Source organism: Sinocyclocheilus grahami, unplaced genomic scaffold (genome assembly GCF_001515645.1).
Source record: "Sinocyclocheilus grahami isolate Dianchi unplaced genomic scaffold, SAMN03320097.WGS_v1.1 scaffold419.1, whole genome shotgun sequence".
Taxonomy (NCBI): domain Eukaryota; kingdom Metazoa; phylum Chordata; class Actinopteri; order Cypriniformes; family Cyprinidae; genus Sinocyclocheilus; species Sinocyclocheilus grahami.
Genome location: NW_015505598.1, coordinates 847,262 through 860,766, shown reverse-complemented (window position 1 = coordinate 860,766; position 13,505 = coordinate 847,262). Strand labels below are relative to the sequence as shown.

The 13,505-nt window shown below is 38.0% G+C and overlaps 1 protein-coding gene across 1 annotated transcript in view; it reads right to left on the bottom strand.

The window, feature by feature from the left end:
- Positions 1-1,039: 1,039 nt before the first annotated feature.
- LOC107551284 (uncharacterized) overlaps positions 1,040-13,505 on the bottom strand; it is a 28,796-nt gene continuing 16,330 nt past the window's right edge. The window contains exons 3-14 of the mRNA XM_016232833.1: positions 12,699-12,767; positions 12,350-12,385; positions 12,219-12,268; positions 10,739-10,791; positions 9,413-9,630; positions 9,010-9,263; positions 6,981-7,124; positions 6,772-6,907; positions 5,824-5,871; positions 4,076-4,156; positions 3,716-4,003; positions 1,040-2,055 (exon numbers count right to left, since the gene is read on the bottom strand). Of these exons, the coding sequence (XP_016088319.1) occupies positions 2,027-2,055; positions 3,716-4,003; positions 4,076-4,156; positions 5,824-5,871; positions 6,772-6,907; positions 6,981-7,124; positions 9,010-9,263; positions 9,413-9,630; positions 10,739-10,791; positions 12,219-12,268; positions 12,350-12,385; positions 12,699-12,767 (1,406 nt within the window). The 3' untranslated portion in view covers positions 1,040-2,026. The remainder of the gene's footprint in view (positions 2,056-3,715; positions 4,004-4,075; positions 4,157-5,823; positions 5,872-6,771; positions 6,908-6,980; positions 7,125-9,009; positions 9,264-9,412; positions 9,631-10,738; positions 10,792-12,218; positions 12,269-12,349; positions 12,386-12,698; positions 12,768-13,505) is intronic.

Genomic DNA, 13,505 nt, shown 5'->3' with positions numbered 1-13,505 from the left:
ATACATTATTTATTAATTATTTATTAAAATATTTGTGCGACACCAAGTGTATTTTGTGTTTGTGTGGATGATTCCCAAGAAGTCAAGTCACCTTTATTTATAAGCGCTTTTAACGATACAGATTGGCAATTTATTACTCCAAACTGTAAGGCTAACACCGAGTAAACATGATTCATATTGTTCAGTTTACTTTATAGATGGTTAATCGCAAAAATATAACATTATGTAAATCACTTGCTATACACATAAACAATGTTTACATTGTAAATAATGGCTAAAAGAAGTTACGTTTTTACTAATTCTACCAACTGTCTACTAATACTCTTACGAGAGTTAGTTGAGATGTAGTTGCAAAGTGACTTTAGAATCTCTAAACTGTAGACTTTTACTACATTTACTGTACATTCTGTTAACCATTAATTACTGGATTATTTTTTGCTTGTTTATTCTTTAAACGTTTAATCTTTCAAACGTTTCATTAGATACAAGTATACCCTTAATGTATGTTCAGTTAGTTTAATTGCTGGTGTGTTCACGCTTAACTACCGCATGAATATGGACTCTTAAAGTAGAGTGCCATCACAGGTTTATTGAAAAGTAAGTTGTGCTGAAATGCTCTGGTTTATGACGTCAGCACATTATCATGAGCGTCCACGTTCACACATCATGTGATGAGATGACCGGGCAGCAGGAGAGATTATTTGTCAATGATAAGAGTCAGCTGTGATGAAGCATGTGAGCGCATGAAGAATCAGAGCTTCATAAAGCAGTGTCAGAGTTCATGCTGACTGATAGTTACGTTTTTACTAATTCTACCAACTGTCTACTAATACTCTTACGAGAGTTAGTTGAGATGTAGTTGCAAAGTGACTTTAGAATCTCTAAACTGTAGTCTTTTACTACATTTACTGTACATTCTGTTAACCATTAATTACTGGATTATTTTTGCTTGTTTATTCTTTAAACGTTTAATCTTTCAAACGTTTCATTAGATACAAGTATACCCTTAACGTATGTTCAGTTAGTTTAATTGCTGGTGTGTTCACGCTTAACTACCGCATGAATATGGACTCTTAAAGTAGAGTGCCATCACAGGTTTATTGAAAAGTAAGTTGTGCTGAAATGCTCTGGTTTATGACGTCAGCACATTATCATGAGCGTCCACGTTCACACATCATGTGATGAGATGACCGGGCAGCAGGAGAGATTATTTGTCAATGATAAGAGTCAGCTGTGATGAAGCATGTGAGCGCATGAAGAATCAGAGCTTCATAAAGCAGTGTCAGAGTTCATGCTGACTGAAGGATGAGCAGATGAACACCAGCGGTCTCCACATCACATGTCCCGAGGTCAGCAGATGAACGCGCTGCGTTTGGCAAGCATCATATGGAGAGAAACCGTCTGAAATGAAGCTCCTAAAGACCATTTTCATGGTTTATTCATTTAAAGACAGGTCAAATTCCTCCAGAATAGCGATTCCCCTGAGAGAGGCGTGAGAGGTGCGGATTTACCCAACAAACATTACATAAGACCGAGAAACTAATGCAGCCGTTTGCTGAATATTCTGAACCAGTTTCACAAGACAAGAGCTCTGTGTCCATGTGAACAGTGATGGTCACTCGTGCGGACGGAGCGTGAATATCATGATATCATACGCTACTAAAACATCAGTCCATAACCGTCAGAGAACGACGGCACCTGAGATCAAATCATCAACCCTGTTCCTCAAAAACCAATGCAGATGATCACGACTCATAATTCAACAAAACAAACTGAGCTCTACTTACAATCCTTACAAAGACATTCAAATATGTACAATCTCTAAAAATGTACAAAGAGCTACATACAAAATGTACCAGATGCACTAAGAGTATCCTGAAGTTCTTCCCGAAAGCTCCAGGTTCCAGTACGAGCTCAAACCTCAGGACTTCTCTTTCAGCACGTCTTCATCGCTCTCTATCAGTGGTTCAAATGATTTCTGACTCCAGACAGGTGGACAGACGTGCGCTCATCTCACAGCTGAAGCTCATGTAGCGGAATTATTTTGTAGCATCTCTGGAAAAAAACGAGACACACACAAATGTTTCAGTGTGAATGTGTATGATTAAACAAACATACGCTGTACTGAAACAGAAGCCCTGTGCTGACCTGTGCATGAACCAACAAATCACTAGCTTTTCAAACCACACATTATCAGACTTACTACAAATGATCACTGTTATTACAGAAATGTCTCATATTAAATAGGGGCAATCAGTGTGTCCCATCCTAAATCAAGCCACTTTTCATGCTGCACAGAGGAAGCATAAACGTGTTTCAAGCACGACACTACAAGTGAATAAATATCACCATACTTCACCAGGTCATTAATTACAGTGCATTAAAACAGCTGTTTTGCAAGTTCTAAACAATTACAAGTTCTAAAATGTTATGGTTTAACGTGAAAATGAAGCATTATGTCAATACACGTTAATCTGCAAAAAAATTCCAGAACAGAAATCTTAAAACTAGATGAAGCCAGGTTTAAAGTTTCCAATATGATTTTACTGAAATATTAGCATTAAATGTTTTTCTAAAGGGGATTTCGGATTTAAACCATAAATCAGAAAATACTGTCAACAGACAGAAAACAATACATCGTCAGCATATTGTATAAATCAGTGTGAATGATATATAAACAAACCCCTTAGTAAATCTCTTCAGAATACAGAGCGGACAAAACTGTTTGCTGTATGTAAAAAGCTCTTTATAGATATGGACTGGAATTGAAATGTACTGATGCAAATAGATAAAGCACAATAAAATAAACACTTCAATGTGTATTTTGGATGTTTTCTTTCCACTGGTTTGAAAAAAGACATGATACAAAAGCAAAATTGACCAGTGCATGAAAAAAAAAAACAACGGTAGTGTCTTGCGTTAAACAGGAATGATTGCCAAAATCACAGGCATCACCTGATTGAACGTCACATGTCTGAAGATGTGGCCTTGATTCTCAGCACAGGACTTCTGCATCCCTGTGCTGTGTTTGATCTGTTGAACTGTGTCGGACATCTGCTTTAGATGCACATATCATTGTTTTTCAGCATCACGCTCCATGAGCCTCGTCACCAGCAAGTCACGTAAAAAAGAATAGTGGTTGACCGATACAGACTTTCTTGATGTCCGATGCTAATATCATACGCCAACACATGCATAACAATTGCTGAAATGAAATGTATATTCATTTTATACGTACAAATTACAAATCAATCTGAAAATGATCAAATATGAAAAAAAAGCAACCTTGATGAAAATAAATCTGTAAAATAAACAGATTTATTCAATTGGAAACCTCTTGATTCTGTCAAAATAAAAGTCCTGGCCAAACAGAAAAACTTATCAGTCGATGCAGATAATTAAAAAATGCCTAATATCGGCCAGTATATCGGCCTTGGCAATATATTAGTCAACCGCTAGTATAGAGTGGCTAATGGTTGATATCACACAGATAAATAAAATAAAAATAAAAGTCCTGCTTCCGACTCTTACCAACTAAACAAAAATGTATCGGCTGCTGCTGATCATTAAAACATTCCTAATATTGGCCGATATATCGGTCGACCTCTAAGAACAGACACACCTCAAAGGCTTTTTAATCTGTTACACTGAGCCCAGGCCATCCCTCCCGCGTGAGGAGACACACTGAAACACACCAGATCCCGTCCAGACTCACCGTCCAGAACAGCAATGACCTCATTCGGCACATCATCGTTGTCCTTCAAACACTTGTGGAGATCCTGAATTCCCGCTTTCCCCTTGGGCTGTCGTCGTCTCCAGCGCTCCAGCATGTTGAACTTCAGCATGGTCCCGTTCTCCTCGGCGACCTCCATCTCCTCCAGGTCCTGCTTGCTGAGGCCCAGACAGCTGATGGCCACGACCTTCCACTCCTTCCCCATGCGTTTGGCCACCTGCATCAGCTGCTGGTCCGTCAGGTCCGGAGCCGCGGCCGTGGCGTTACAGTCTGAACACACACCAGCACTCCAGTCAACACACAATCAGGATAAATACTGTAATGAGTAAATCATAAACTTACCGGCCACGTCAATGCCGCGCGCTTTCTTACTGTGTTTGTGACAGAGCTCTTCCTCTGATGTGCTGCTCGGTCTCTTTCTGCCTGTAGACGGCGAGACCACAAAACACTCATCATTCCTGAATATCCTGACAATGTGATGAATAGAGCGCTGAAGTGATGATGCATTTTTGTAGGCAAACCCATAAGTTCACATCACTCTGGTTCCCTCAACATAAACCCAGTAGGATTTTTGCACTGGAATATTGCAAGCTCTGTGAGCAACACAAATTTATGATTCTTACTAGTCATGTATCGGTATGAAAATTTCTTATCACACTTATAATGACCAAAATGATCACAGTTATCGGTATTATCACGGTGTTGTTAAAATGTGCTGGAAATGTTCAAAAAGTGCTGACACATTAATAATTTCACCAAGTTGTGTATTTAAAATCAACAAACAATAAATAAAATGACTTTTTTTTAAACACTAAAACAATAACATTACCAATGATGTCCGGATTGTAAATGACAACATGACTGACAACAGTTTACATAACATAACATGTGCGAAATGTTCAAATAAAACGTATTGAATGGTAAACCTCTTCAGCCTTTAAATAAAGAAAAGGGTCAAGTCAAAATGATAATTGATTAATAAACGATTATATGTATTTTATCATGCTTCATAAATAATTCTAGATGCGTTATCTGAATTGTTTAAATGTGTAGAATCCACATAAGCTTGTTTTTCATCAACCGGTCATAAATGACAGCAGGGCATGTAAATCCGGTCTGTTTTTTGTCCGGACAGAAGCTGCACACAGACTGAATGTGAATGTGAGTCTCTGTAAAGCCACTCTGTGACAGCAGGTGGCGCTGATGGAGCAGCAGAATTACAGCTGTTTCCCGTAAAGAACACTAGTTTATTAGCTGTTACACGGAGCGAAGGTGAAAACAAAACGCCATCCAATCTTTTCTGAAGACAGTCAGAATCTTCAGAGGTACATTCATATGCCGTAATTAATTAATATATTCATTTGTATAATTGCCTTAGCACTCGTTTAAAACATCGCAGCTCTCCGCCATGTTTTCACACAAAATGAAACTAGGCTACTCTGCGTGCTGTGCTGTTACTTAAATCTCTGCTTTATGCTGGATAGCATTTATTTATCCTGAGTTGTTCAAATCGCGGTAATCTAATACGGTTTTAATGATAATTAAAATCTGAAACGGTAATACTAACCGTGGGGAATTTTATCATGATTTATCATCAAACCGGTAATCGTTCCATCCCTAATTCTTACACATTTTGTTCATCATGAAGATCTTAACACAGCTGTTGTGGATTTTGAAGCCTAAATACAATCGTCAGAAGTGAAAAGCTAATCCTTGGATATAAACGTACTACACTAGAGTCATATGACTTCAACATCGCCACCATTATGCTTCAACGTTTTCCGTTTTTATTTATTTAAAATGTCTTTATTGAATGTGAAAGCGACTAGTGAGTAGATGAGTTTGAAGATGAATAAAAGTTTTACAAAAATCCCATGGCAGTTTTATTGATGTATTTTATGACAGAATAAAACATGAAAATATCAATATATGAGTTATATGCCTTATTTTTAGGCCTTCAACAACTACAACAAAAAAGCACATTTACTTCAAGCAACTGGAAGTGCTGAAATGCAACAGGTTTCTGGGTTTTGGCCTACAAACACGTCATCCCCGCAGCACTGTATTGAGGACAGAGACGCACCACATACCTTTTGATGGTTTTCTGGGGTTTTCATCTAGATGATGTACGCAGTCTCCTGTAAAAGATTTATAATTACATCTATTGTTCTTTACAAACACAGGTCATTCTCAGGAAACCATGTCTTACTGTTACAAACTAACAGGAAACTGAATTAAATGACAGAATTAAGAGTTTGGGGACCAGTTCTCACTATTAACTATCTATTAACTATGACCTCTGCCTCAATGCACTACTAATTCGCTGCTTATTAATAGTCAGCAAGGTAGTTGTTAAGGTTAGGTATGGGGAGGATTAAGGGGGCTGAACTGCGGTCATGCAGAATAAGGCATTAATATGTGCTTTATAAGTACTAATAAACAGCCAATATGCTAGTCATATGCATGCTAATAAGAAACTAGTTAATAGTGAGAACCGGTCCTTAAACTGTTGAAATATTACTGACATATTAAGTTAGGTTTAATGTATAATACAATAGTTTTTTCTCAGCAAATACTGATTTTTTTCTGTATTTTTCAACCCTGTTATTTTTTGATCTCCCGCTTTCAAAATAATGGCTTGATTTTCTGACATCATATTTGAGGAACACGCAAAGAAATAATCGTTTAGATAATCGTTCCCCATAAGTATTCAGCATTATGTCATTACGTCTATATATTAGTTTTCAGACTTTACTCAGTTGCGTACTCAAGTGTATTCGTTTTAAACATACTGTCAGAGGGTTGAAATAATATCAAGCTTCGGGTGACAGGGTTTTAAAAAACATTTGTTAAGTACTAATCTGAAGGGAACATTTGCTCCTATTTTTGTCAGTTATAGGCCAGTTACTTCAGGCTGGAGGTTGGAAAATAGGATTTCTTGAATGTTTAGATGAAACATTTCAAATAAAGTTATTAAAAAAGACATTTTTGGCACCAAGGCAAAGGAGCGGCTCGTGTTTGTGTTGACTGAGCCGTACCCTCTCTGATGGTAGCTGTCCATACGGTATGACCCGAGTCAGCATCTGTCAAGGACAGTTTGAAGGGAGGACTCTCCTCAAAGAAGACCTCGAAGTATCCCTTCACCTCCACGATGACAGGAGAGAAGAGCATGTCCTGCAGACACACACACATGTGATAAACTCACAGCTGAGTGAGTGAGCTGTGATCTCGTCTGCGTCTGCAGTACCTCTGGTGTGATGTGACCCATGGGCTCGCTGATGAGACGGTACCTCCTGTTCTCCTCCAGCATGCATGTGGGCGGCTTGTCTACTTGTATGTACCTCTTGTTGTTCTTGCAGTTGTTCGCTCGCCGAACGGCCCTCCTGATGTCCTGCAGAACATGGCATCAGCTGTAATTCTGAAGAAGCTCTAGCAGAGTCTTGTCACGCTAAACTAACTCAGGGTTTGAGTTTACAAAACCAAACAAATTCCACCTGTTTTAAGCAGAACTAAAATCCTTTCCGTCACTTCTCTGACAGCGTTATTGAACTGAACGGAGTTTAATAATGCCACTATTGTCATCTGTAGAGCTGTTTTACAGCTGGAATTGATGCAACATTAATATTGTTATTTTCCCGTTTATTTCTGTGAAGCTGATTTAAAACAATCCATCTTGCATGAATTCGAATTTTGGCCTTGAGTTTTCTATTGGTCAAGTATATGCACATAAATGTGCAATGCAATGCTTTTTATTGAAAATAAAACATTGTTTTAATCAATATTTTGTTGCTGTCCAATGAAACAAAAATCTGTGTAAGTACAACTAAAATATTAAACACCAACAGATGTGGCATAATATAATTCCAGTTGTTTTATATGTGACCCTGGAGCACAAAACCAGTCTTAAGTGTCAATTTTTTTTAAATTGAGATTTATACATCATAAATAAATAATCTCTCCATTGATGTAAGGTTTGTTAGGATCGGACAATATCTGGCTGAGATACAACTATTTGAAAATCTGGAATCTGAGGGTGCAAAAAAATCTAAATATTGAGAAAATCATCTTTAAAGTTGTTCAAATGAAGTTCTTAGCAATGCATATTACTAATCAAACATTAAGCTTTGATATATTTACGGTAGGACATTTACAAAATATCTTCATGGAACATGATCTTTACTTAATATCCTAATGATTTTTGGCATAAAAGACAACATTTGGATAAGTAACTCTCATATAGCTCACAAATTATGTTTAACGATCAACCATTTTAAAGGCTAAGCATCTCCGTTCACTACTTGTTAAAGGAATAGTTCATCAAAAAATTTAAATTAGCTGAAAATGTGCTCATCCTCAGGTCATCCGAGATCATGGTGAGTTTGTTTCTTCATCAGGTTTGGAGAAATGTAGCATTGCATCAGTGTCTCAGCAATGGATGCTCTGCAGTGAATGGGTGCCGTCAGAATGAGAGTCCAAACAGCTGATAAAAACATCACAATAATCCACAGCACTCCAGTCCATCAGTTAACCTCTGGAGAAGACAAAAGCTGAAACACATCCATATGTGTTTAGAGCTGTTTAAACGCTGCTTGATCTGTGCAGATTTCTCTCCTGATTCACACCAGAACACTGACTCACTGGAGGAAGAGTTATTATGGTTTATTGTATTTGAGTTAAAAACATCTTAATGCTGGATGTGTTTCAGCTTTTGTCTTCTCCAGATGTTCACTGATGGACTGGAGTGCTGTGGATTATTGTGATGTTTTTATCAGCTGTTTGGACTCTCATTCTGACGGCACCCATTCACTGCAGAGCATCCATTGCTGAGACACTGATGCAGTGCTTGATTTCTCCAAACCTGATGAACAAACAAACTCATCTTGCCTAGTTATGGAAAGTCTCAGCTACTGTGAAAAGTGAAAGCATGATGCTGAGGTATTTTAAAGCTTCTAGGCATTTAGTAGATGATGATGACACCCACACAATCGAGCGTCAAACATCACACACTCACTCACAAGAGTGGCAGACACGCAGAACAAAACGCGGAACCGAAACTGCTCTGATGTCACAGTGATGTTAACACTTAGTGTCCCTGAGGAGACGGCACATCGAGCTTCACCCTGAAACCCAATCTAAACATAGCAGATTACCAGAAGGTCACATTAGCAGCGTTACCGAGAATAAGACCCGTCAGCAGTGCTGTGTAAAAACCGTGTCATTTCTCTGAAAGCAGAAGCCTTTTTGTTGACATTAAACCGTTTGACGTGTTTCCTCACCTTGATGTCAGAGCAGTTGTTTCCAGCCAGGTAAACTCTGAAGGAGAAGGAGCTCTCATGGCCCACCTCCTTGAACACCTGCACAACCCCATGATGCTCTGCTGATTTAGACGTCTGAACAATCGGACCCACGGGCGAAAGAGACGACACGTTCCACCTGACGTGACTGCCGGAGTGATCCGCCGAGGGCTCGATCAGACCACGGCTGTTCTTCACATGCAGCACGCTGAACTTCACCTCGTTGTCTTTATCTGCTGAGAAAGAAGAGAAAATAAACACACTTCCTACTTGCAGTTCTCAAAAAATCTGAACGTTTGCCATCGTGTCAAAACCCCCAAACGAGCACTTATTCTTTGGGGGAAACCGAAAACCCCATTGTGAAAACTTTATGAAATCTCTGTACCTGCCAGACACAGTGAGTGCGGGAACTGGACGGATTTGAGAATAGACGGATCGCAGTCCACGTCAAAAATGGGACCAGCAAATTTCCAGGATCCAGTCAAGTAGGTGCTAAACGTGCTCCAGGAGAGAACGCAGTAGGTGATCTTGACGCTCTGAGAGACCTCGAACACCAGCCCCGTGTCTGAACACTCATACACACCCTCCGCATCCAGCTGCAGCCTACAGTAGAGTCTTAGTCACCAGCCTATACACTTATCACAACACTTTCCCTCCATTTAGTCAGAGAATATCAGCTATTATTGAACTCTTAAGCTGTAATGATCACTAAAAGGTTTAATACTTTACTTCTCAGTTCTTCAACACTAGCATATATACGCTAAAAGTATTGGGACACCCCCTTCTTAAGAACAGAAAAAGGCACTTGGCAACAAAGATAGAAACATAATTCATGTATTTAAAAGTTGTATTTCCATCTCTGTTGCAACAGTTCTGGAAGTGTCTAAAATGGCTGTAGCCATATGTACAAGCCACTGGTGTTTGCTGATGAGTTTTTGGCTTCAGGATCTGCATTTAAAGTCACAGCAGACCAGTCAAGTTCTTCCACACTGACTCAATCAATCCTTTCTTTCTGAACCCTGCCCTTGAACACAGAGGCGTTGTTGTGTTAGAATAGAAAAGGGTCCTGTCCAAACTGCTGCTATAAAATTAGAAGCACACAGTTCCCTGGAATATCATCATTATATGCTTAAACTTTCAGATTCATACTCATTGAAATTACTAAATTAGTCAAACCTGTGCATTAGAAGGGGGTGTCCCAATACTTTCGGCCATGTAGTGTATGTTGTTTTTGGAGAAAAACGTTGATAATAATCAGAATGATTTCTGAAGGATCATGTGACACTGATGAAGCTGAAAATTCAGCTTTGATCACAGCAATAAATTACAGTTTAAAAGATAAATAAAATGCAAATAAAATAAATGCAGCCTCTGTGAACAGAAGAGGCTTCTTTCAAAAACATTTCAAAAACGACCTCAAACTATAGTTATTCAAAGGTTTACCAATTCATGTGTGGCATTTGAGCCCTGGCTTTCTTGACATATTAATCACGGGGAAATAATACCACGCAACAGAAATGTTTCAGTGACACATTTGAGAATTCTCACATTACACCTGGGATTCTTCTAAAGCTGCCAGTGCAGAGACGGATTTTACAGTAGTCGAGTTTAGACTGCAGCACTGGTCATTTAGAAAAGAGAGTCATAAAGCATGACTGCTGTGAGTCAGACGAGACATACAGTAAGTACAGTACGGAGAACCAGAACCTACTGCAGCCGATCTCTAGACATTTTCCTGGGGGTGACGAGCTCGAATTTGGGATTCTGTGAAGGAAAAACAGCACTGTGTCAGCATTACATTCATCAGCAGCAGTTCATATGCCTTCTTAAAATCTTAAGCTACAACAATATTGTACATACTTCTTGAGAACCACTGATATATATATATATATTATGATATACTGGTATATAGATACACCACCAGTGCTGGGGAAAGTTACTTTTAAAAGTAATGCATGGGAAAAACAGCACTGTGTCAGCATTACATTCATCAGCAGCAGTTCATATGCCTTCTTAAAATCTTAAGCTACAACAATATTGTACATACTTCTTGAGAACCACTGATATATATATATTATGATATACTGGTATATAGATACACCACCAGTGCTGGGGAAAGTTACTTTTAAAAGTAATGCATTACAATATTGTGTTACTCCCTAAAAAAGTAACTTATTATGTTATTTAGTTACCTTTTATGGAAAGTAATGCGTTACGTTACTTTTGCGTTACTTTTTAAATCTGGACAGGGCTTGCTTGTTTGTTTTTAAAATAAAAAAGTTATATTTTTGGCAAATATAAAAGCCCTTTCACACCAGAAGTGAAATGAATAAGCCTCAGGCTGAAGGGGAAGTACATGTACGTCCGTACAGTAGAATGCAGAAGAACACTTCAGCAATAAACAAAGACACACAAATGTTTGTCTAGAGTAATGTGTGCTTATTAGTACGCTTGAACTGGATCATCGAAGCTCAGAAGCAAATAGAATGGGATTAAATACATAAATTATATTTGTGTTGTTTAACATTTAATTATTGCAGGTTTGCATCATATTCTGAGTGTAGAATAATAGTAAAATAATGTCTTCAGAGAGGCCACAGGGTTTAGTAGCCTTGTGCTCAAAGTCACAATATTACAGACGGTAAATTTAAGACCAAGCAAAGAAAATTAGACTAGAATTGAGTAAGAAAATGTATCTTGATTAAAGGATGTTTAGATATTTGTGCTGGAAAACCAGCCAAAATACTGAGGAAGATACTTATTTTTAGCAATGCATGCAACATGTATTTACTTTTACGTTTAGTCATTTAGCAGATACTTTTATCTAAAGCAAATAAAGAAGCAATCGAAATCAACAAAAGAGCTCAGTTAGCCTAACACAGTACACATAGCATGAGTTTTTTAATAATAAATGAAAAGAAAACGAGTAGAGAGAACAGAAAAAGAATAGAGAACATTAGAACACTGTTAGAGGTTCATTTTTAATGTATTTGTTTTTTATTTACTGCCATGACTTTAAGAGCGGAAGACTTTCTGCTGTGATTTAAGAGCTTTTTAAGGACATGTTAAGACCCGCAGAACGTCTGTATTACAGCGAACGTCTTAGAAATACTATTTAAGGTTGATATTTACAGATATCCACTGTTGAATTATTGATTGAAGCTAAGAGCGTTCAGTGTTCAGAGGCTGACCTTCAGAGCTCTGCACTTCTCACAGCAGGACTCAAGCGGCTCGTCTGAGGCTTTACGGGAGAGAAACACAGATTCATGACTCATATCTGCTCATGATCTAAACACAGCACACATGAGAGGAGGGTCATTACCAGTGAGATTCTCTGCTCTGGGTTTCGTGCCGGAGTCTGGAAATACAGGATCATTTGTCATTACGGTTCATCCTTCACTCAAGATCAAGAGGATCGACCTACAGGACCCTTGAAAGATCTTAAAATCTCATTATTGTGATTGCTATGGAAAGGTGTTTAATGGCGTACTGTATGTTAGGCTTTCAGTGCACTTCATCTTCTGTTAAAACACAGAAGCGTAAAAACATGGCAAGTAAAACTGAAAGATATATTACTGTTCGGATACTAATACTTTAGTAGATTATCAGAGATGAAAGTGTAAAAAGCATCAGTGAGTTTTCTAGTTCACCAGAAGTGATCAAATCTGAACCTGAATCTCTTTCCTCTTCCTCCTCGTGTGCTTCCTCTTCCTCCGAGCTCTCCTCAGTTGATGAGTTATCTGAACAAACACATGCACATTCATATCAGCAGAAACACTGCCATAAATCACCGAATATACTTAGGAATGATTGGAGTTAATATTGGAACTCTTACTCTTAGCTTTTGAGTTTGACCAGTTTTCATAACGTAGAGAGTGACGTGTTCATTTATGAAAATGTAATAAATCAGGAAACTGAAGAGTTGGCATTCTCTTGATTTGTGTTTTAAAGGTGAAAGTGCAATAACTCTAATGCAATGACAACAATCGTGATCGGTAATTGTGATTTGAGCAGTTTCACTATTACGCAGCATGACTAAAATATGAGTTTATGTATCGACTAAAACTAGTCTAAATTCCTAGAAATTTAGTCAACTACAACTCCACTAAATTAAAAAAATTAAATAAAAAACGGCATAGGCTGACTAAATATGATAGAAACTAACAAAGACCTTTCAAACAAGACCAAGACCAAGACTAAGACTAAACTAGATGAGTAAAGTTTGATGTCAAACTTTAAAGTTGGCTTGAAAAAGCCAGGCCAGAAAGGTTGAAAACTTTGTAATAGCTTTAAGTAGTTCTACAGTTTAAAGATTTAGTGTCTTGAAGGCAAGATAAGATAGACGGATAGATAGATAGATAGATACATAGATAGATAGATAGATAGATAGATAGATAGAGAGATAGATAGATAGATAGATAGATAGATAGATAGATAGATAGATATATAGATAGATAGATAGATAGATAGATGGATAG